The sequence below is a fragment of the Tachyglossus aculeatus genome, chromosome 12 (genome assembly GCF_015852505.1).
Source record: "Tachyglossus aculeatus isolate mTacAcu1 chromosome 12, mTacAcu1.pri, whole genome shotgun sequence".
In the NCBI taxonomy this organism is placed as follows: domain Eukaryota; kingdom Metazoa; phylum Chordata; class Mammalia; order Monotremata; family Tachyglossidae; genus Tachyglossus; species Tachyglossus aculeatus.
Window position 1 is genome coordinate 5,090,698 of NC_052077.1, and position 25,133 is coordinate 5,115,830.

Consider the following 25,133-nt stretch of genomic DNA (forward strand, 5'->3'; position numbering starts at 1 on the left):
CATTAGAGTTCCTTGATAATGCAGTTGGGTTTCTTTGATATGGTCAGAAAGCTCTAGCATGCTTTTGGGACACAATCAAACTCTCATATAAACTTAGTAAAGAAGGACTGCTTTGCACTATGACGTTTCAGAGCAGTCAAGCGACCTAGTTAGAAGCGTTTGAAGCTATTCCGTGCCTTGGTCTCTGAACAAATTAACCTTGTTTAACAAGTAGTTTCCAATTTGCGATCCAAAAGCTTCCAATCCTTTTTTTTTGTGGGGGGGGGGGGGGGGGGGCGGGCGGGGAGGTTGGCAACATTGCCAGTTCTGGCCTAAGAAACCACTTTGTTTCTCCTCTCATACATTATCTAGTACTGGAAAGTGCCATTACCCACAAAGAATTGCAGATAAAATATTCTGTTGCTTCTACAGCTATCTTGGAATTGTCCTAAAGTAGAATTCCCTTCTTTAATTAAGATGGATTTCGTCCATAATTTTTTTAATGTGTATTGGAGTTCTTGCTTTGTTTTGGGGTGTTTTTTTCTGGGAGACTTCAGGTGAAAAAGGTTTAATGATTTTCCTTTGCCACAGGGTATTCCTTGACCATTTCACCAGGAAACATGGAATAGAGTCATTTAATTAAGAAGTCCAATCAGTGTGGTGATAGAAGGACAAGGGTCTTGTTTCACACTAAGAATTTCCTGCTCCTCTCTAAGCATATGTGTGTATAGTGTGGAGAAAGGTCTTATGGGGGGTGGGGGTGAATGGTTTCAAATTTAACCCTCTCTTTTCATTTTTCTAGCCACAGTCCAAACCAGAATGAAAATCTCACAGTCGAAAGCCCCATTCTCCAACATGAAGGACAAATGTGTGTGTATCCATACACACAATAAATGCAGATGTCCTTTCTAAACCCTCGGTAATACGGAGAGCCAACCCCTAAACTAAGAAGAGCTGAATAGAGGAAAAAGTTTGTTTAGCTTCTGGAACCCTCTCCCCATCTCTTAGCCAGATTTAATAATAATAATTGTGGTATTTTATAAGTACTTACTCTGTGCCCAACACTGTACAAAGTGCTGGAGCGGATACAAGAAAATCAGGTTGGCCACAGTCCCTGTCCCGCATGGGACTCACAGTTTCAATCCCCATTTTACAGTTGAGGTAACTGAGGCCCAGAGAAGTGAAGTGACTTGCCCATGGTCACACAGCAGACAAGTGGTAGAGCTAGGATGAGAACCCTGGTCCTTCTGATTCCCAGACCCATGCTCGATCCACTGGGCATGTTGCTTGGAACCCAGGTCCTCTGGTCAAGTCACTTAATTTCTCTGGGCCTAAGTTGCCTCAACAGTAAAATGGGGATTCAGAGTGGAACAGAGACTCTGCCCAACCCGATTTGCTTGTATCCAGCCCAGTGTTTAATACAGTGCTTGACACATAGTAAGTACTTAATAAATACCACAATATAGCAAGACTTCAGAACCACCTGCATTGGGAGAAAGGGCGAGACTCTCCCTGGACAACTCAGCTTTTGCTGTTTGTCTAATATCCAACTTCTTGACCGATATTGGGCCCACATGATAAATTGCATGATACTTTTGATAAAAGTAAGAAGCAACGTGGCCACAGATATAAGCAACAGATATAATAACTACATTGTGAAATGTGCTAAACAGCATGTCACAGAGAAGAATTTCAGTGACAGAACGCATCACAAAAATTTGGCTTTCTGCCTTTATAGAGGGGCTTTTTTGTGTGTGATTTTTTTTGTGATGCAATTATTTTCCTTTGGGTCTTCAGCTGTATTACTGCCAAAGCTCTCAGGGTAGTTAGTGAGTAGGTTGATAAAATGGATACAGCAGAGGCCTGTGAATCAGAAGGACCTGCGTTCTAATCCCGGCTCTGCCACTAAGCGCTGGGGTAGATAAAAGATAATCCGGTTGGCTACAATCCATGTCCCACATGGGACTCACAGTCTTAAACCCCATTTTACCAATGAGGGAACTGAGGCACAGAAAAGTGAAGTGACTTACCCAAGGTCACAAAGCGGTGGAGCCTGGATATGAACCCAGGTCCTTCTGACACCCAGGCCAGTGCTCTAACCATTAGGCCACAGTGCTTCTCAACTGTGCATCCTAATTGGCCCAGGGAGCCTGCTAAAACTGAGAGCTGGTGGCCAGGGTATCCGTAGCCCTTGGCCCCCTGCAAACCCTAACCTGAGGGGCCTGGGGGACTGAAAACTCCTCCAATTTTGAATTCCTCGCTCTTGAGTTTACCATTCCCCCTCTCCCTATCTGAAGTGACCACGTTTCCAGACTCCGTAATCCATAATCCAATGAGGGACTGACCCATATCCAGTTGAGAGATGAAAAGAATTTAGAGAGAGGTTTTTGGAAAGAACTGGGAAACCAATATTTCTGAGGGCTGCAGTTTCCCCATAACCTCAAACAAAATCTTTAACCTTTCTGCTCTTTCTCTGTAATGTGGATATGATAAAACCTCACAAGAATGAAGTAGAGAGACGTAGAGGTCTTTCCTTTCATTAATAGTCTCCCAATCAGGCCGAAGAATGAAGTAGAGAGACGTAGAGGTCTTTCCTTTCATTAATAGTCTCCCAATCAGGCAGCTGTCTCTGTCAAGGATGAAAATTTTCAAAACTTTCCTCAAAAAAGTATTCCATGATATGGAGCCACCATTCCTCACAGGCCATAATTTAGGGCCTAGGTTCCATCTGCTACAGTGAAAAGCCCTTTCATTTCCTTTGTGTTCTAATACTTCTTCTGCCACTTTTCCGCTGCGGGACCTTGGGCAAGTCACTTTTCTGTGCCTCATTTACCTCATCTGTAAAATGGGGATTAAGACTGTGAGCCCCATGTGGGACATAGACTGTATCCAATCTGATTAGTTTGTATCTTCCTCAGTGTTCAGTACAATGCATAGCACATAGGCCCCCTTGGGCCCCCTAAACCTGTACATGCCAGATGTACCATAAAAAAGGAAAAATCAATGGGGGAAGCAGAAGATGAGAAGCCTACGATGAAACAGTCTGGTAAAAGCTGAAGCTTGCTGGCTGATAACTGCTGGGAATTTATCACCATCTCTAACAGTCACGGTAATAGGAGTCAGGGAGAGTAGCGAAATTGAAATTCAGAGATTGGTCCCCAACCCCATTTTAAATAATAGCCACCTCATCTTCAGGATTCAGTACCTGGAGGGTGGCCAAATAGAAAGATCACAGGTGAGGAGCCAGAAGGCCTGGGTTCTAGTCCCGGCTCTGCCACATGCCTGCAGTGTGACTTGGGCAAAACATTTTAACTTCTCTGTGCCTCAGTTTCCTCATATGTAAAATTGGAATTCAAAATCTGTCCTCCCTCCTACTAAGACTGTGAGTCCTGTAGGATAGGGATTGAGTCTGACCTGATGATCTTCTATCTACCCCAATACTTGGCACATAGTAAATGCCTAACAAATACCACAATTAATAATGGCATTTATCATTAGTCACATCCATCTGAGCTGGGTCATTTCTCCAGTTAAGGGTCTACAAAAGCTAACAGCAAAATTGACCAAATGAACTTCACCTCCCCACCTTTTCCTGTTCCCTGTCTGTCAAAAGGATGAAAGGCAAGGAGGAGAAGCAAGAGGCCTGGATAAGATGCAACTTAATCAGCAGCCCCCAAATTATCAAGAAGTGTCTTATCTGCAGATCGCACAGGGAAGCGGAATAGAATGAGAAATGTCAGAGAGGGAGAAAAGAGTTAGTTCTTCTATGAATCCTGTTTTTCCTTTGCAATTAGGATGGAACACGAAGGCAGAATTAGGGAACATTCTTCTGGCAATGCATGCCTGTCTGGCTACAGCATGATGTGAGGTCAGAAGACAGGTGTCTAAGTGAGCATGGCTTCAGACATGTAGAATGAACACAGCAGTGTGAGTGTTACTTAACATGGGTTTTTTATGGGTTTTATTAAGCATTTACTATGTGCCTGATACCGTACTAAGCACTGGAGTTGATTCAAGATAATCAGGTTTGGCACAGTTCCTGTCCCACATAGAGACAGTCTGAATATAGAAAATAGCTGGCTTATTCCGTCACACTGCTCTGTAATAGAACTCCTCCTGCCTATATGAAGCTGTACTATCGCAGGTTTGGGAGTCAGAGGTCCTCTCCTCAATTCCTAGCTCTGCTTCTTGCCTTCTACATGACCTTGGATAAGTCATTTCAGTTCTCTTTTCCTCAGATTAAAAAGAAGTTTAAAGGGCCAGGTCGGCGGTGGGGAGGGTCTATTTGCAGATGGGAAGGGGGGATTTTGGGAGAGATTGGGAATGGAAGCAGCGTGGCTCAGTGGAAAGAGCATGGGCTTGGGAGTCAGAGGTCATGGGTTCTAATCCCAGCTCCCCCATATGTCTGCTGTGTGACCTTGGGCAAGTCACTTAACTTCTCTGAGCCTCAGTTACCTCATCTGTAAAATGGGGATTAAGACTGTGAGCCCCACGTGGGACAACATGATCGCCTTGTAGCCTCCCCAGTGCTTAGAACAGTGCTTCACACATAGTAAGCACTTAACAAATGCCATCATCATCATCATCATCAATGGAAGAGAAGCAGAGAATCAGCCTGGTCTAGTGGGTAGAACACAGGTCTGGAAGCCAGAAAGACCTGGGTTCTAATCCTGGCTCTGCCACTGGTTTGCCGTGTGGCCACTGGCAAGTCACTTTACTTTATTGTGCCTCAATTCCCTCATCTGTAAAATGGGGATTAAGACTTCGAGCCCCATGTGGGACAGGGACTGTGTCCAACCTGATTAGCTTGTAGCTCCCAGCACTTCATACAGTGTCTGGCACATAGTAAATGCTTAACGAATATCAAAATTATTATTATTGGTGACTTGTTTTCTGGGTCCTGGTGATACATCTCATTTGGTTTAGGAGAAAGCTGTGAGTCTGGAGAATTGTGAATATCACAGAACCAGCATTACACATTGCTACTTCTCCTACCCCTGCTAAAGCAACTTTTCTCACTTTTTTCTTTATCAAAGTGGAGGATTAACGGAAAATGATGACTCACCACATAATTTTTTTTAATGAAAAGTTCAGTACAAAAGCTAATTTCTGAAGTCCTTTGTATATCTGTGTTTGGCTTTTAGCAGGTGGGATATTTGGGCATGTTCGTATCATCATTGTCAAACATTTATTGAGTACCCACAGGTAGGATATCATACTGAATGCCTATGATTCAGTTACTTTACCTTTAAATAGCTCATAATCCTTTTCTTATTCTGTTTTAGAATAGAATCAGTTCCTTGGCTCCCATTCCCCCCAAGCCTGCCCCATCTCTTCTACCCATTTACTATAGTTTGATATCCTGAAGTACTGATTTGAATTTTTTAAACTTTTTTTTTTACTGCCCAAAGTGACCTCTCTCTGTTATGGATTATAAAATCCATAACATTTTGTAATGTTATGGGTAATGTTGTACTTAGAGAAACTATTAACTCCAAGAAAGAGCCTGATGTCTTTAATGTTTAAAAGATGAGGCATCTTTTCCACATACCATATGAATTTTCCTCTTTCTAGTGAAATTAGATTCCAGCCTCCTCTTTTTATCTTTAAGAAGTTGGGGGCCGATTATGTTTTCGCTTTTGGTAACACCCAGATGGCTTCTTTTTCTCATCTCTGTCTCTTCACGTCAAACTTTCTTCTCTATAGTGATCCGTTCCCATTTTCCTTCTGCAGGACTGGAAAGGTTGACTTTTCAGCCAGACTTAACTTCTTCCTCATTTAAATCATGTGTTTAATCTCTTCCTTTTCCTTGTATACTGAGATGGTATCAAAGCACATTTCTAAACAAGAAGAAAAGCAAATTTGGGAAAATCTTCCATCTGCTGGTAAATTACAGGCTGGGGTATATGCCATGTATAAAAAGACTAATTCTACCCAATGCTAACACTGCTTTAACTAAAAGCAAATGAAATAAAATCATCCTGGGCCCTCTTTGTCTGTTTAAGATAGGCAGTTTTGGGGTTGGTTTTTTTTTTTTTTTTAGGAAACAGTAGTTCTTTTGTAATATGGAAAGGGATGTGTTTAATTGAAATAAGATGTACCCCTTAAATGATGAAAATAAAAAGCAAGCAAAATAGATTTTTGTTTTCCTTGGGGCACTGAAATTTTAAATGCAAAATTCCCAGCTTGCAGGATGGAGAATTAATTATTAGTAATTGGAGTTGTGAGCTCAATTCCCAGTTTACTTCATGGAATATGGCCTCTCATTCAATATTGAAATAAAAAGTATCTTCTTTGTGACTATGATCATGCCTGCATTTCATCGGGGGAACAAGAGGAAAATCCAAAATGCTTTGTCACCCGAACACTTACTTGTGATTTTTCTTTTTCATAATAAGAACATGAGGAGATATATTTGGGACTCACTGACTGCATTTGTTTTTAAGTGGATCAATCAATCAGTGGCATTTATTGAGCCCTTACTGTATGCAGAGCACTGTGCTAAGCATTTAGAAGAGTACAATACAACAGAGTTGGTAGACACATTCCCCATCCACAACGAGCTTAGAGTGAGTGGATCCTTTGCGTGTCTCCTAATTGCAGGATCTTTAATTTATTGAATGTTTGGGATATCAAAAATGATTTAGTATTATCAGCATCTATCCAAACAATCAATCGATGGTATTTATTGAGCATTTACTGTGTGTAGGGCATACAGTTGAGTGAATGCTAATGAATTAAGAAACACAGTAGGACAACAGGATGCGACTTTCAATTTTGGTCCTGGGGAAAAATGAGGGGCAGGACTCCTGGCGGGTGTGACTGAGGTAAAAAGAGGCAATCAGACACAGCAGTGAGCCCTGGACAAGAGGCCCACATAATTGCAGGATGTGTGCAAAGCACCGAAATGATCGGTTGGGAAAGCTCAGTACAATACTCAGCACTTAGTACAGTGTTCTGCACATGGTAAGCGCTCAATTAATACCATTACTTGATTCAGCACAAGAGAGTCAGTGGTCACGGTTTCTGACTTCAAAAAGCCTACAGTCTACTGTGGTTAGTGTTAATTAGAGAAGCAGTGCGGCTCAGTGGAAAGAGCCCGGGCTTGGGAGTCAGAGGTCGTGGGTTCTAATCCCGGCTCCGCCGCTTGTCAGCTCTGTGACTTTGGGCAAGTCACTTAACTTCTCAATTGCCTCATCTGTAAAATGGGAATTAAGTCTGTGAGCCCCATGTGGGACAACCTGATCACCTTGTCTCCCTCCCAGTGCTTAGAACAGTGCTTCGCACATAGAAAGCACTTAACAAATACCACCATTATTAATAAGATTACATCTCATTATAAGGCCAATTCCACCTCCCCATCCTGCTGAGCCCCACAGCACATATGAATATATTTGTAATTTAACTTATGTATTTATATCCTACTTATTTATATTAATGTCTGTCTCCCCCTCTAGACCCTAAGCTTGTTGTGGACAGGGAATGTGTTTGTTTATTTTTATATTATATTCATTCGGTCATTCATTCACTCATGCAACCATATTTATCGAGTGCTTACTGTGTGCAGAGCACTGTACTAAGTGCTTGGGAGAGTACAATAATAAACAGACACATTCCCTGCCCACAGCGAGCTTACAGTCTTGGGGGGTGGGGGAACAGCCATCAATACAAATAAATAAATTAAAGCTATCTACAATCAAGGCTCAGTGAGAAGGTTAGCACTAGAGGAGCTAAGTGTGTAGGCTGGGTTGTAGAAGAAGAGCAGCAAGGTAAGGTAATAATAATAATGATGATGATGATGGTATTTGTTAAGCACTTACTATGTGCAAAGCACTGTTCTAAGCACTGGGTAGGAAGGGATAAGGTGGTGGAGGGCTTTAAAGCCATTGGTGAGGAGTTTTTGTTTGATGCGGAAGTGGATGTGCAACCACTGGAGTTTTTTGAAGAGCGGGGTCACATGTCGTGAACGTTTTTGTAGAAAAATGATCCGGGCAGCAGAGTGAAGTATGGACTGAAGTGGGGAGAGACAGGAGGCTGGGAAGTCAGCAAGGAGTACTCTCCCAAGCTCTCGGTCCAATGCTCTGCACACAGTAAGTGCTCAATAAATACGATTGAATGAATGTAAATGCCCTATACTCCAGAGGTCTTCCTTTTTCAGAGTTTAATAGGAATCAAACAGGTGCATCTTCCAGGTAAGCATGTGAGTCGGTCTGTTTTTAATCAGCAAGTCTGAGAAAATTCCGTCCTTTTATCCGATAGGAGAGGAAAAAATAAACAGCTGAGCACTGCGATTCATTTACACTTCAAATATATTTTGAGTTAGTTATTCCTCAATTAATCAAATAGCTGGTGTGTCCCTAAAGTAGTATAAAGTGACACGCTGTGTGAAATCAATTTTCCCTTCCAAAATCATTAAATTCAGTAGCCTGTGACTACATCCCTGCTAATTCTGGTACCAGCCCTTTCATCCTCCATTAACTTGGGCACGCCTAACAGGCTGTCAAGAATAATTTCCCAGAATGTAAATAATTTAGAAATTAAAAATTAATAAATAATAACAGAAAGCTCCTGGGAGAGAGACCGGGTCAATTAGTGAGTTCTGCATTCTGTTTCTTCACAGCGGGAGGGCACAGCCACATTCGTTCCTCGAATCGCCCCTCCGAATGCTCAGTCTGATTTACGGTTCTTCATTATAGGATCCAGTCAGACACAATTACCTCCGTCACTATCTCAGCTCCTGACTTCAAAGAAACGAACGTTTTCTCGTCCGCCTTTTTTTCTCCTCGCAGCCTGCCTCAGCTTGATGTCCCCTGGAATCTCTTCCACGCAGACTAATTAATAAGTCTCCGACTTATCACGTTCGCTTCTCTTCTTTGATGTCCTACCTTAGTCAATCATCCCATTTAATTAGAATTTCAATGATAACTTTACTTATCTTGTGGCGAGATGTAAATTAAAATCGTGGGATTTTAATTCCCTTTCTTACGGAGGCCGTGCCATTTTCAACAGGAAAAGTTTCCATCCAAACACGATGTTAGGAACTTTACGGGGTGAGGGGGGCACTTGGAGAAATTGCTTTACCTCTGCTACAAAATAGTTTGGTTGTTGAACATGCCTCACTGAAATGGAAATGAATCACCCTCTCCCACATCACCGTTTCATCGGATACATCACGGGAAAAGCTACTTCGATTTCTATGACTGTGGTGCTGGAGGAAGGGCCATGACTTCTGGAAGGGGTGTGAGAATCAAAGCTGTGAAGCACCAACTCCTCTAACTTTCTTTGGGATTTTTCTCATTCAGCGGGTTTTTACAAAGATTAGCCTGAGAAGGTTCCTAGATTCTCTTTTGGGCTGAAAATACCCTTAAGAAAATGAGGGGTTTCTCTTCTATCACACCAGGGGAAATGAAGCAGGAGATGTGGAGAGAATGCAAGCTCATTGTGGGCAGGGAATGTGTCTGTTTATTGTTGTATTGTACTCTCCCAAGCACTTAGTACAGCGCTCTGCTCATGGTAAGGGCTTGATAGATACTTTTGAATGAATATACTGGTCCTAGCACAAGGGGGAAGGAAGGGTTTCAGTTCAGGAAATGACAAAGGGGATGAAGATTAAAATGAGCAGTCAACCATTATGCCTTCCCCCATGTTGGTGAGTTAATAGACAGCATCTGCCTCTTTGGTCAACACCCCTCATTCCTGTCCTGAACTTTCCTCATTTGGACCAATCTTCGTCCTTTGGGGTTCTCAGGGTGTGAGGGTGCTAGTCTCACTTTTCCACCCCAATATCCTGTGGATTAACTCCCGGAAATAAAGGGGAGCAGGTAGAGCTATGGCTGCTAACTGTCCTTCTTTCCGTTGCCTCTTAGTACCCAGAACCTCCTGCCTTCTCTCTCCCCAGTTGTTGCCAGCAGCCAATTCATATTTTACGGTATCTGTTAAGTGCTTACTATGTGCCAGACACTGTACTAAGTGGCGGGGTCTTCATCTTCTTCAGTTGCCGTCGAGTCATTTCCGACCCATGGAGACTCCATGGATACAGCCTCTTCAGAACATCCCATCTTCTGTCATTAAGTCATTCTGGTAATTATATCGGTAAAGTGTTAGGGTAGATACAAAATAATGAGGTTGGACACAATCCCTGTACCACATGAGCCTCATGTTTGTAATTTCCACTTTGGAGAACAGATAACTGAGGCACAGAGCAGTGAAGTGACTTGCCCAAGGTCACCCAGCAGACTAGTGACAGATCCGAGACTAGAACCCAGATCCTTCTGATTCCCAAGCCCAGTCTTTATCCACTAGACCGTGCTGCTTCTCATCCAGTTCCCACCTCCGGCTTCTGCTCCCTCTATGGAAGAAGTTTCCAACCGTGACCTCTATCTCTCCAGCTGGATCTCAAATGGCCTTCATTCAATCATACTTTTTTGAGTGCTTGCTGTGCGCAGAGCACTGTATTAAGCGCTTGGGAGAGGACAATGCAACAAAATACGGTCACATTCCCTGCCCATAACGAGCTTACAGTCTAGAGTGGGGAAGACAGACATCAATACGAATAAATAAAATTACAGATGGTAGCCCAGCCAAAGAGCCACCTGACAGCAAGCAGACTGGCAGGCCACCATTTGCAGGCTGGACAATCTTCCCAGACCGAATCCAGGCTGGCCCGGCATATTTACCGGTCTCTTCCTTGCAACCACCCAGGGCAGATGGGTGGGTGACTAGGAAAATCACAGTTTTTCAGGTCTCAGGAGGATGGTATTGAGAATGAACTGTCTCCATTTGCGTGTGAATGTGTGGGGAAAAAAAACAGTGTATGCCCAGGGTCCTTTCCTACCCCTAAGGTGCGTAACTGCAACCGGAGCATGGGGAATTAAATTCTATAAGAATTCAATTTGCTAGGAAAGCTGGCTGGTGAAGGAGTTATAACGGCATGGAGGTGTATGGCCTGCATTTATTTGAGCCAACGTTGCGTTAGCATTGAGGTCTAATACCCTTAGTGGTTTTGCTCACGTATTATGCCCATTCAGCTGCAGTGCACTGAACTTCCCCCTTGTTGTGTGAAAAAGTGGATTCTCCTCCCAGAGTAGGGTTTTCCTGAGTTCTGAAACCCTCTAGACTGTAAGTTCTTTGTGGGCTGGAATGAGTAATAATAATAATAATAGTATTTATTAAGTAATAATAATAATAATGGCATTTTATTAAGTGCTTACTATGTGCAAAGCACTGTTCTAAGTGCTGGGGAGGTTACAAGGTGATCTGGTTGTCCCATTGGGGGCTCACAGTCTTCATCCCCATTTTACAGATGAGGGAACTGAGGCACAGATAAGTTAACTGACTTGCCCAAAGTCACACAGCTGACAATTGGCGGAGCCAGGATTTGAACCCATGACCTCTGACTCCAAAGCCCGGGCTCTTTCCACTGAGCCTCATTGTACTTACTATGTGCCAAGCTGTTCTAAACACATATGGGAGTTAGGGGACCTGAAGTTCTAATATTGGGCTCTGTCCCTTGTCTGCTTAGTGACCTTGGGTAAATCAATTAGCTTCTGTGTCGCAGTTTCTTCACCTGTAAAATGGCAATTAAATACCTTTTCTCCCATTAGATTGTGAGCCCCCTGTAGCATAGGGACTATGTCCAAACGGATTACTCTATATCAATAGAGAAGCGGGATGGCCTAGAGGATAGAGCACGGGCCTGGGCGTCAGAAGGTCCTGGGTTCTAATCCCAGCTCTGCAACTTGTCTGCTGGGTGACCTTGGGCAAGTTACTTCACTTCTCTGCGACCTTGGGCAAGTCACTTCACTTCTCTGGGCCTCAGTTCCCTCATCTGTAAAATGGGGACGGGGCTACGTTCAACACGACTACCTTGTATCTACCCCAATGCTTAGAGCAGTGTCTGGCACATAGTAAGCGCTTAACAAATACCGTTGTTATTATTGATTAAGACTGTGAGCCCTGTGTGGGACAGGGACTGTGTCCAACCCACTAATTTTCTATCTACCCCAGCGCTTAGAACAGTGACTGGGACATAGTAAGCGCTTAACAAATACCACGGTTATTATTGATTTAAACAGTGAGCCTTGTGCGGGCCAGGGACTGTGTCCAATCCAATTATTTCACTTGTCTGCTATGTGACTTGAGTGAGTCACTTAACTTCTCTGTGCCTCAGTTACCTCATCTGTAAAATAGGGATTAAGACTGTGAGCCCCATGTGGGACAACCTGTTTACCTTTTACTTACCCCAGCATTTAGAACACTGCTTGGTAAGTAGTAAGCGTTGTTATATCAACAAGTAGGGGGCAAAATAAGTTAACTGGTATAAATCGGCCGCAGGGTTCGAGAACCCAAGGTGGTGACGCAGATAGGAATAATGACTTGGAGACATAAGTTCAGATGGAGCAGTAGAGGGAGGAAAGCTGACTGCTCGCCCCATCACCTCCAGTGACAAACAGCCCCAATCCCAGCCACTTCTTCCCTTTTATTTGGTTCCCCATCCGAACTAGCGCTTAGTACAGTGCTCTGCACACAGTAAGCACTCAATAACTACGATTGATTGAACTACACAAAGGATTCCCAGGCTCGCAAAACTTTGGGACCCTGTTAACGGGAGATGTTAGCAGAAGACATCGCCCGCACAGGATGGAGTCTTACTCAGACAGGGCGTAGCAAATACCATTATTATTATTATTATTACAGTGCCTGGAGTATAAAAAGCCTCTAGCATCTCCTAGAGACTTAGCGAGAAGCAGCATGGCATAGTGGAAAGAGCCCGGGCTTTGGAGTCAGAGGTCATGGGTTCAAATCCCGGCTCCGCCAATTGTCAGCGGGGTGACTTTGGGCAAGTCACTTAACTTCTCAGGGCCTCAGTTCCCTCATCTGTAAAATGGGGCTTAAGACTGTGAGCCCCCTGTATGACAACCTGATCACCTTGTAACCTTCCCAGCCATTAGAACAGTGCTTTGCACATAGTAAGCACTTAATGAATGCCATCATCATCATCATCATCACTTAGAGCCCCCTGGGTGGTGAGTAGAAAACCAGGCCTGGTCAGTTCCGAAATGTACTTTCCAAGCGCTTAGTACAGTGCTCTGCACACAGTAAGCGCTCAATAAATATGAATGAATGAATGCTTAAAAGCCCTACTGAGAGCTCACCTCTTCCAGAAGCAGGCCTTCCCAGACTGAGCCCCCCTTTTCCTCTGCTTCTCCTCCCTTCCCCATCACCCCCTCTCCCTCCCTCTGCCCTATCCCCTTCCCCTTCCCCATGAGTCCTTTGTATATGTGTACATATTTATTACTCTATTTTATCAATGATGTGCATATAGCTATAATTCTATTTTTCTATTCTGATGGTACTGACTCCTGTCCACTTGTTTTGCTTTGTTGTCTGTCTCCCCCTTCTAGACTGTGGGCCCATTTCTGGGTAGGGACTGTTGCTATCTGTTGCCGAATTGTACTTTCCAAGCACTTTGTACAGTGCTCTGCATACAGTAAGGGCTCAATAAATATGATTGAATGAATGGATGGATGGATGAGTGAATGAATAATGATAATAATAATAATAATGTTGGTATTTGTTAAGTGCTATGTGCCAAGCACTGTTCTAAGTACTGGGGGGGATACGAAGTAATCAAGGTCGTCCCACGTGGGACTCACAGTCTTCAAACCATTTTACAGATGAGAGAACTGAGGCCCAGAGAAGATAAGTGACTTGCCCAAAGTCACACAGCTGACAAGTGGCGGAGCCGGAATTAGAACCCATGACCTGTGACTCCCAAGCCCGGGCTCTTTCCACTGAGCCAAGATGAATGGATGGATGGATGGATGGATGGATGGATGGATGGATGGATGGATGGATGAATGTCAGCTGTGTGACTTTGGGCAAGTCACTTCACTTCTCTGGGCCTCAGTTCCCTCATCTGGAAAATGGGGATGAAGACTGTGAGCCCCCCGTGGGACAACCTGATCACCTTGTAACCTCCCCAGCGCTTAGTACAGTGCTTTCCCTCCTTTCCCCCTTATCCCCCTCTCCATCCACCATCTTACCTCCTTCCCTTCCTCACAGCACCTGTATATATGTATATATGTTTGTACATATTTATTACTCTATTTATTTATTTATTTTACTTGTACATATCTATTGTATTTATTTTGTTAGTATGTTTGGTTTTGTTCTGTCTCCCCCTTTTAGACTGTGAGCCCACTGTTGGGTAGGGACTGTCTCTATATGTTGCCAACTTGTACTTCCCAAGCGCTTAGTACAGTGCTCTGCACACAGTAAGCGCTCAATAAATACGAATGATTGATTGATTGATTGCTTTGCACACAGTAAGCGCTTAATAAATGCCACCAAAAAAAAAAAATGCCTCACAACTCTCTTCAAAGCCCTACTGAGAGCTCACCTCCTCCAGGAGGCTTTCCCAGACTGAGCCCCCTCCTTCCTCTCCCCTTCATCCCCCTCCCCATCCGCCCGCCTTACCTCCTTCCCCTCCCCACAGCACCAGTATATATGTTTGTACAGATTTATTACTCTATTTATTTATTTTATTTGTACACATTTATTCTATTTATTTTATTTTGTTAATAATATGTTTTGTCTTGTTGTCTGTCTCCCCCTTCTAGACTGGGAGCCCGCTGTTGGGTAGGGACCGTCCCTATACGTTGCCAACTTGTTCTTCCCAAGCGCTTCGTACAGGGCTCTGCACACGGTAGGCGCTCAGTAAATGTGAATGAATGAATGAATGAACATGGCGGCGCCCGTTGATAGGAAACCCGCTGGGCCTCTATTTCCGTACAACATGGCGGCGCCCATGGAGGCCGGCCAATAGGAAACCGGCACAGCCTCCACTTCCGGTAACACGCCATCCCTATTTGAACTTTGACCTTCCGCGCGCGGCTTCCTCTCTCTCTCTCTCTTTCTCTTCCGGAGGCGGTCGTGACAGGTATGGCGGTGCTCGCTGCCCGGGGCCTGGCCCCCTCGTCGGACAATCCGTCGCCATCCGCGATTGAGACGGCGTGGAGGGGCCATTCGGAGAGGGCCAAGGGGCATCGGACCCCCGGGGATCCTCCTCGGGGGATTTCCAGGCCGGGGGGCGCGGAGAACGCCCGTTCTGGACGGAAAAGGGGGGCTCGGACCCCAGACCCGGGGGCCCGGAAAAGGATGATGGCGGCCCAGGCCCTGTGATTATAGTAATAATAATAATGACAATGATAAATAGTGATGGTACATGTTAAACGCTCACTATGTGCCAGGCCCTGTACTAAGCGCCGGGGTGGATACGAGCAAACGGAGTTGGACCCCATCCCTGTCCCAAGGAATAATAATAATTGTGGTGTTAAGCGCTTACTATGTGTCAGGCCCTGTAATAAGCGCCGGGGTGATACGAGCAAACGGAACTGGACCCCATCCCTGTCCCAAGGAATAATAATAATTGTGGTGTTAAGCGCTTACTATGTGTCAGGCCCTGTAATAAGCGCCGGGGTGGATACGAGCAAATGGAATTGGACCCCATCCCTGTCCCAAGGAGTAATAATAATTGTGGTGTTAAGCGCTTATTATGTGTCAGGCCTTGTACTAAGCGTCGGGGTGGATACGAGCAAACGGAATTGGACCCCAGCCCTGTCCCAAGGAATAATAATAATTGTGGTGTTAAGCGCTTATTATGTGCCAGGCCTTGTACTAAGCGTCGGGGTGGATACGAGCAAACGGAATTGGACCCCATCCCTGTCCTAAGGAATAATAGTAATTGTGGTGTTAAGCGCTTACTATGTGTCAGGCCCTGTAGTAAGCGCCGAGGTGGATACGAGCAAATGGAACTGGACCCCATCGCTGTCCCAAGGAATAATAATAATTGTGGTGGTAAGCGTTTAGTATGTGTCAGGCCCTGAACTAAGCGCCGGGGTGGATACGAGCATATGGAATCGGACCCCATCCCTGTCCCAAGGAATAATAATAATTGTGGTGCTAAGCGCTTACTATATGTCAGGCCCTGTAGTAGGCGCCGGAGTGGATACGAGCAAATGGAATTGGACCCCATCTCTATCCCAAGGAGTAGTAATAATTGTGTTAAGCGCTTAGTGTGTGTCAGGCCCTGAAGTGAGCGCTGGGTAATAGCTGTGATGTTAAGCGCTTATTATGTGTCAGGCCCTGTACTAAGCGCCAGGGTGGATAGGAGCAAATGGAATTGGACCCCAACCCTGTCCCAGGGAATAATAATAATTGTGGTGTTAAGCACTTACTACGTGTCAGGCCCTGTACTAAGCGCCGGGGTGGATACGAGTAAACGGAATTGGACCCCATCCCTGTCCCAAGGAATAATAATAATTGTGGTGCTAAGCGCTTACTATGTGTCAGGCCGTGTACTAAGCGCCGGGGTGGATACGAGCAAATGGAATTGGACCCTATCCCTGTCCCAAGGAATAATAATAATCGTGGTAAGTGCTTACTACGTGTCAGGCCCTGAAGTAAGCGCTGGGTAATAATTGTGGTGTTAAGCGCTTACTATATGTCAGGCCCTGTACTAAGCGCCGGGGTGGATACGAGCAAACGGAACTGGACCCCATCCCCGTCCCAAGGAATAATAATAATTGTGGTGTTAAGCGGTTACTATGTGTCAGGCCCTGTAGTAAGCGCCGGGGTGGATACGAGCAAATGGAACTGGACCCCATCGCTGTCCCAAGGAATAATAATATGGTGTTAAGCGCTTAGTATGTGTCAGGCCCTGTAATAAGCGCCGGGGTGGATACGAGCAAACGGAATTGGACCCCATCCCTGTCCCAAAGAATAATAATAATTGTGGTGCTAAGCGCTTACTATGTGTCAGGCCCTGTACTAAGCGCCGGGGTGGATACGAGTAAACGGAATTGGACCCCATCCCTGTCCCAAGGAATAATAATAATTGTGGTGCTAAGCGCTTGCTATGTGTCAGGCCCTGTACTTAGCGCCGGGGTGGATACGAGTAAACGGAATTGGACCCCATCCCTATCCCAAGGAATAATAATAATTGTGGTGCTAAGCGCTTACTATGTGTCAGGCCCTGAACTAAGCGCTGGGTAATAATTGTGGTGTTAAGCACTATGTGTCAGGCCCTGTACTAAGCGCCGAGGTGGATAGGAGCAAATGGAATTGGACCCCATCCCTGTCCCAAAGAATAATAATAATTGTGGCGTTAAGTGCTTATTATGTGTCAGACCCCGTAGTAAGCGCAGGATATGTCAGGCTCTGTACTAAGCGCCGGGGTGGATACGAGCAAATGGAATTGGACCCCATCCCTGTCCCAAGGAATAATAATTGTGGTGTTAAGCGGTTACTATGTGTCAGGCCCTGTAATATACGCTGGATGGGTCAGGCCCTGTACTAAGCGCCGGGGTGGATATGAGCAAATGGAATTGGACCCCATCCCTGTCCCAAGGAATAATAATAATTGTGGTGTTAAGCGCTTACTATGTGTCAGGCCCTGAACTAAGCGCTGGGTAATAATTGTGGTGCTAAGCACTATGTGTCAGGCCCCGTACTAAGCGCCGGGGTGTATACGAGCAAACGGAATTGGACCCTGTCCCAAGGAATAATAATAATTGTGGTGTTAAATGCTTACTACGTGTCAGGCCCTGAAGTAAGCGCTGGGTAATAATTGGGGTGTTAAGCATTGTGTCAGGCCCTGTACTAAGCGCTGGGGTTGATACGAGCAAATGGAATTGGACCCCATCCCTGTCCCAAGGAATAATATTAATTGTGGTGTTAAGCGCTTACTACTTGTCAGGCCCTGTACTAAGCGCCGGGGTGGATATGAGCAAATGGAATTGTACCCCATCCCTGTCCCAAGGAATAATATTAATTGTGGTGTTAAGCGCTTACTACTTGTCAGGCCCTGTACTAAGCGCCGGGGTGGATATGAGCAAATGGAATTGTACCCCATCCCTGTCCCAAGGAATAATATTAATTGTGGTGTTAAGCACTTACTGCTTGTCAGGCCCTGAACTAAGCACTGGGTTATAATTGTGGTGTCAAGCGCTTACTATGTGTCAGGTCTTGTACTAAGCGCTGGGGTGGATACAAGCAAGTGGAATTGGACTCCATTCCTGTCCCAAGGAATAATAACAATTGTGGTAAGTGCTTATTATGTGTCAGGCCCTGTACTAAGCGCTGGATAATAATTGTGGTGTTAAGCACAGTGTATCCGGCCCTGTAGTGAGCACCAGGGTGGGAACGAGCAAATGGAGTTGGACACCAGCCCTATCCCAAGGAATAATAATTGTGATATTAAGCGCTTACTGCGTGTCAGGCCCTGTACTAAGCGCCAGGGTGGGGGCAAGCAAATGGAATCGAACCCCATCCCTGTCCCAAGAAATAGTAATTGTGGTGTTAAGCACTTACTATGTGTCAGGCCCTGTACTAAGCGCTGGGGTGGAAACAAGACTGCGAGCTCGCTTGTTCACTCAGTCGTATTTAGCACTTACTGTGTGCAGAGCACTATACTAAGCACTTGGGAAGTACAAGTTGGCAACATATAGAGACGGTCCCTACCCAACATCGGGCTCACCGTCTAGAAGGGGGAGCTGGACAACAAAACAAAACATGTAGACAGGTGTCAAAGTCGTCAGGATAAATAGAATTATAGCTACATGCACATTAACAAAATAAATATAGTAAATATGTACAAGTAAAAATAGAGTAATAAATCTGTACAAATATATATATTCAGGGGCTGTGGGGAGGGGAAGGAGGTAGGGCGGGGGGGTGGGGAGGAGGAGAGGAAATAGGGGGCTCAGTCTGGGAAGGCCTCCTGGAGGAGGTGAGCTCTCAGTAGGGCTTTGAAGGGAGGGAGAGAGTTAGTTTGGCGGATGTGCGGAGGGAGGACAATCTAAGCCAGGGGGAGGACGTGGGCCGGGGGTCGACGGCGGGACAGGTGAGAAGGAGGCACAGTGAGGAGGTTAGCGACAGAGGACCAGAGGGTGCGGGCTGGGCTGGAGAAGGAGAGAAGGGAGGTGAGGTAGGAGGGGGCGAGGTGATGGACAGCCTTGAAGCCCAGGGTGAGGAGTTTCTGCCTGATGCGCAGATTGATTGGTAGCCACTGGAGATTTTTGAGGAGGGGAGTAACATGCCCAGAGCGTTTCTGGACAAAGACAATCCGGGCAGCAGCATGAAGTATGGATTGAAGTGGGGAGAGACACGAGGATGGGAGATCAGAGAGAAGGCTGATGCAGTAATCCAGACGGGATAGGATGAGAGCTTGAACGAGCAGGGTAGCAGTATGGATGGAGAGGAAAGGACAGATCTTGGCGATGTTGCGGAGGTGAGACCGGCAGGTTCTGGTGACGGACTGGATGTGTGGGGTGAACGAGAGAGTGGAGTCGAGGACGACACCGAGGTTGCGGGCTTGTGAAATGGGCAGGGAATGTGTTTGATGTTGTACTGTACTCTCCCAAGTGCTTAATACAGTGTCTTGCACGCAGTGAGCGCCCAATAAATATGATTAATAATAATACGAGCAAATCGAGTTGGACCCCATCCCAAGTAATAATAATCGTGGTGTTAAGCGCTGTGGTGGATATGAGACTGTGAGTTCGTCGTGGACAGGGAATGTGTTTGATGTTATACTGTACTCTCCCAAGCGTTTAGTACAGTGCTTTGCACACAATAAGTGCCCAATAAATGCGATTATTAATAATAATACAAGCAAATCGTGTTGGACGCCATCCCTGTCCCAAGTAATAATGATAATTGTGGTATTTAAGTGCTCACTATGCCAGGCACTGTAATAAGCGCTGGGGTGGATATGAGCAGATTGAGTTGGACACAGCCCCTGTCCCAGGTGGTAATAATAATAATTGTGATATTTGCTAAGCACCCACTATGTGCCAGATACTGTACTGAGTGCTTGGGTGGATACAAGCAAATCGGGTCGGACACAGTCCCTGTCCCACCAGGGGCGCCCAGGCTTAATCCCCATTTTGCAGATGAGGTAGTTGAGGCATAGAGAATAATAATAATAATAATGATAATGTCATTAAGTGCTTACTATGTGCAAAGCACTGTTCTAAGCACTGGAGTGAAATGACATGCCCAAGGCCACGCAGCAAACAAGTGGCAGAGTGAGGATTAGAACCCATGACCTTCTGACTCTTAGGCCCGTGCTCTATTCACTACAGCATGCTGTTTCCAGATGAGGTAACTGAGACACAGAGAAGGGACTTGCCCGATGTCCCACAGCAGACATGTGAAGATGTGGCATTTTTGGATTTGAAATAGTTTCCATTTGTTCCCTCGTCCCCAAATTGTGGGGTGGGGCAAGCCAAGAGAGGGCTTAGCGATTGAGAATAATAATTAAGGTATCTTTTAAGTTGCCAGGCACTGGGCTAGATACCAGATAATGAGGTCAGACCTAGACTCCGACTCACATAGAGGAAAATCAGTTGCCGCTGTCATGGTGAGAGTGATAATTCTGGTGTTGGTTAAGTGCATATTATATGCCAGACACTGTTCTAAACTCTGTCGGGCCACACTACATAGAGTTCATTCATTCGATCGTATTTATTGAGTGCTTACTGTGTGCAAAGCACTGTACTAAGCTCAAAGCTTATGAGTGTCTCATGTAGGGTGGGTCATTGACATCGGAATCGGGGAGAGTAATTCAGTAGCAGTATGGGGCGCTTCCTTTATAAGAGCAATCAATGGTATTGAGTGCTTTCTCTGTAGAGCACTGGGCTAAGCGCTTAGAAGAGTTCAGTACAGTGGAATTGTAGGCGAGGAATTACAGTCTAGAGAGCTGAGGGTGAAGCTCCACATATGGGTTGTGCCCACTAATGAAAGGGGAAACTGAGGGTCCCAGAGGCTTGGTTGCTGTATTGTACCCTCCAAGCGATTAGTACAGTGCTCTGCACGCAGTAAGCATTCAATAAATGCCATTGATGATGGTGTAAGATACATAGAGATATTGCTACTAGGAAACTGGTTTACAATGACTTTAAAAGGGGGGGGGAAAGCCACTACTAATGCTGACTCTCCTTATTTAGACTTTTAAAAATGGTCCAGCGTCTGACATACCGCCGTAGGTTGTCCTACAACACAGCCTCCAACAAGACCAGGCTGTAAGTATTGCTTTCTTCACTGAATATTTGCCACATTGCACTGTTAGGGTTTCTGAGCTAACTGTTCCCCCCCGCTATACCCAGGTCCCGAACCCCAGGTAACAGGATTGTTTACCTGTACACGAAGAAAGTTGGAAAAGCACCAAAATCTGCATGCGGGGTGTGCCCAGGAAGACTTCGGGGTGTAAGTGGTGTCCTGGCTTCTAGGTTTTTGTTAAGAATCTTTTGGCAATTTCAGTTAGTACCACCTTTTCCTTGTTATCCTGAAGCATCTTTCCTTCTGTTACCCTGTCGGTTAAAGTTGGATGTCAAGAGTGCCATGTTATTGAACTAAGCACAACTTTTGGCCTTGGGCCACTTATCAGTCAAATTTCTCTGGATCCTTTTGTTATAAAAGTCAATTCTCCTATAAAACAGAAATTAGATTCTTGAAGAAGCTTGTGTTGTCCGAAGCACTCTTCCTAAATCCACAACAGGTTCCTAGCCAGACTGCGCGGTGAAGACATGTATTCTCAGAATGTGCTGAACTTAAAATTCTTTGTCATTCTGACTTCAGAAATCTTCCTTCAAAATTGAGCCCCCTCCCCTAATCTCTTATTTTCTTTTTTACACAGGTCCGTGCCGTGAGGCCTAAAGTTCTTATGAGGCTGTCTAAAACGAAGAAGCATGTCAGCCGGGCTTATGGTGGTTCCATGTGTGCTAAATGTGTCCGTGACAGGTAATCATTTTTCGGACCATCCGTTTGTCCGCTTTAGTCTGAAGTTTGAAAATCAGATTGTGTGGTATTTTAGTAAGTTTAAGAATGTTCCAAGCTTTTCTAATTGTTAATGCTAGCTTAGTAGAAGTGCTGGTAATTTATTAAGCGCCCGTTCCAAGCATATGCTAGATGTAGCTTTTGGGTTGATGTGAATTGAGGTACGGAGTGAATTGGGAAAACTCATTGTAAGGTGTGAGATTTTAGGGGAGGGCTTTAGACCAAGGGAAAGCTGTGGTCTGTCAGAAATGAATTGAGTGACAAAAAAGCTGATGTTCATTCATTCAGTTGCATTTATTGAGTGCTTACTGTGTGCAGAGCACTGTACTAAGCGCTTGGAAAGAACAATTCGGCAACAGATAGAGACAATCCCTACCCAGCAATGGGCTCACAGTCTAGAAGGGGGGAGACAGACAACAAAACAAGTAGACAGGCATCAATAGCATCAAAATAAATGAGTAGAATTATAGAGACAATCCCTACCCAGCAATGGGCTCACAGTTTAGAAGTAGGGAGACAGACAACAAAACAAGTAGACAGTCATCAATAGCATCAGAATAAATGAGTAGAATTATAGATATATACACTTCATTCATAAAATAGAGTAATAAATATGCACAAATATACAAATGTGCTGTGGGGCGGGGAGGGGTGTTGAGTAGAGTGAGCAGAGGGAGGGAGTAGGGGCATTGGGGAGGAGAGGAGGAGCAGAGGGTATGGGGGGGCTCAGTCTGGGAAGGCCTCTTGGAGGAGGTACACTTCTGAAGTGGGGGAAGTGAGCTAATCTGGCTGATGTGAGGAGGGAGAGCATTCCAGGCCAGAGGTAGGACGTGGGCCAGGGATCAACGGCAGGACAGGTGAGAACGAGGCACAGTGAGGAGGTTAGCGGTGGCAGAGGAGCGGAGTGTGCAGACCGGCTAGAAGGAGAGAAGGGAGATGAGGTAGGAGGGGGCGAGGTGATGGAGAGCTTTGAAGCCGAGGGTGAGGAGTTTTTGTTTCATACGAAGGTTGATGGGCAACCACTGGAGATTTTTTAGCATGGCAGGGCAGGGTGACATGCCCAGAGCATTTCTGTAGGAAGATAATCCAGGCAGCAGAGTGAAATGTAGACTGAAGCAGGGAGAGACAGGAGGTTGGGAGATCAGAAAGGAGGCTGATGCAGTAATCCAGCCCGGAGATAACGAGTGATTGTACTAACAAGGTAGCAGTTTGGATGGAGAGGAAAGGGCGGATCTTGGCAGTGTTATGAGGGTGAGACTGGCAGGGTTTGGTGACGGATTGGATGCGAGGTGAATGAGAGAGCGGAGTCGTGGATGACACCAAGGTTGCGGGCTTGTGAGACATGGAGGATGGTAGTGACGGGAAAGTCAGGGAGAGGACAGGGTTTGGAAGGGAAGATGAGCTCAGTCTTGCATGTGCTTTAGGTGGCGGGAGGACATCCAGGTGGAGATGTCCTGAAGGCAGGAGGTGATGCAAGCCTGGAGGGAGGGAGAGAGAATGGGAGGAGATGTAGATTTGGGCATCATCTGCATAGAGATGCCTAAGTTGAGACAATGGAGACCTTCAAGCTGAGTGCTTGATGCTGTGGAGGGAAATGGAAGGCTAGTTGAGGTTGGGTTTGAGTCGTGAGGAGAAGTATGCTCTGTGACACTTGAAGAAGGCTGGAGTCAAGGAGTCCAGTTGAGGAGGCTGCTTTAGCTTGAACCGGGGTGGTAGTTGCTCAGTTGAATGGAGGAAGAACTGAGTGGGTGTGAGAGATGGAAAAATAATGAGACAGCAGTAATATTGCAGGCTTCAGCAGAGAAGGTAGGACATTAAAGTGGAGACTTCATAGTGGTGAGCAAGAGAAAAGGCAGATAAGGGGACATGCACCTAAGGTAGGAGGAGGTCATCGGGATTAGGTTGTACCTTCCATGCTTGGCATCATGTTTTGTATGTACTTAATAATTGTTCTGGTATGTGATTAGATGGAAATACGGGCCCAGAAAATAAGAAGTGTGATGCTTAAGCACTGGGGCAGGTACAAGATAATCAGAGAGATGGGGTATTGATAGCAGCAGCGTGGCTCAGTGGAAAGAGCAGGCTTGGGAGTCAGAGGTCATGGATTCTAATCCCGGCTCCGCCACATGTCTGCTGTGTGACCTTGGGCAAGTCACATAACTTCTCTGAGCCTCAATTACCTCATCTGTAAAATGGGGATTAAGACTCTGCGAGCCCCGCGTGGGAACAACCTGATCACCTTGTATCCACCCCAGCGCTTAGAACAGTGCTTTTTTTAAGCACTTAGTACAGTGCTTATGCGTTTAGTACAGTGCTCTGCACACAGTAAGGGCTCAATAAATACGATTGAATGAATGAATCCCCACTTTACAGATGGGGTAACTGAGGCACAGAGAAGTTGTGACTTACCCAAGGTCGCCCAGTTGGTATGTGGCAGGCCCGTGCTCTTTCCAGTAGGCCATGCTGCTTCTCTAGAAAAGCCTTGTGAGAAACCCAGTGCTTAAGATATAAGAAATGGTAGAAGATCCAGTGACTGAAACTGGGAAGTGAACAGAGAGGTATTTGGTATTAGCCTTAACAAAACTAAACCTTAATAGTGACTCATCTGTACTTTCCCAAGTACTTGGAGCAAGGGAATGGAATGAGGGAGTTGGTCCAGCCTGTCAGCTGCAGGATTTAAATTTAAATTAAATTTAAATTAGGCGAGGGTTAAGAGGTAGAACCCTTCGGATTGGGATGTGTTGCCTTGTTTAGGTCGGTGGCCATTGGGCTGGTGTTTTGAGAATGTTCATGGAATGTTTTTCTCTCTCCAGAATCAAGCGTGCTTTCCTCATTGAGGAGCAGAAAATTGTTGTGAAGGTGTTGAAGGCACAAGCACAAAGTCAAAAAGCCAAATAAAAGAGGTCATGTTTTTTTCCGAATAAATGAAACACAAAACATTGTTCTGGAGGGTTTTTTAATAGGTCTGCCTTGGGTTTGGCCAGTGGAAGCACAAAATAATGGTTCCTGGTTAAGTAATTATAATCGGGGGCTTTAGTCCTTTGGTGCATGTGTGCAACATAAGTAGGTCTCAGATCTGGGGATGGTGAAAATACCTTAAGTACCTCGGCCTGTTTTCCTGTGGGGTTAATGTCTACCTTGCAGGGGCAAGTCAAAACCCGTTTGACAACGTTTTCTTTTAAATTCTCCCAGTCAACCCACGGTTATTGATTCCTATTTAGAACTATCCAGTGAAAAGGCTTGCAGTATCAGTGTTCAGTTCTTTGCTGCCAGGAAAATCCATGGAGCAATTGAAATGTTTGTGTTACTTCTGG

General features: G+C 45.3%; 1 protein-coding gene across 1 annotated transcript; it reads left to right on the forward strand.

Annotated features, from left to right (window-relative positions):
- Positions 1-14,898: 14,898 nt before the first annotated feature.
- RPL34 (ribosomal protein L34) lies at positions 14,899-24,761 on the forward strand. The gene is made up of 5 exons (XM_038755113.1): positions 14,899-14,920; positions 20,991-21,065; positions 21,150-21,249; positions 21,680-21,783; positions 24,633-24,761. The coding sequence occupies exons 2-5, from the start codon at positions 21,001-21,003 to the stop codon at positions 24,715-24,717; spliced, it is 354 nt and encodes a 117-aa protein (XP_038611041.1). The 5' UTR covers positions 14,899-14,920; positions 20,991-21,000; the 3' UTR covers positions 24,718-24,761.
- The last annotated feature ends 372 nt before the right edge of the window (positions 24,762-25,133 follow it).

Bases quoted from the DNA above. Each gene is read 5' to 3' on its own strand.
- RPL34 (XM_038755113.1), top strand. From the start codon at position 21,001: ATGGTCCAGCGTCTGACATACCGCCGTAGGTTGTCCTACAACACAGCC. The intron at 21,250-21,679 runs GTAAGTGGTGTC...TTTTTTACACAG, and splicing joins GCCCAGGAAGACTTCGGGGT to GTCCGTGCCGTGAGGCCTAA. The intron at 21,784-24,632 runs GTAATCATTTTT...TTCTCTCTCCAG, and splicing joins GCTAAATGTGTCCGTGACAG to AATCAAGCGTGCTTTCCTCA.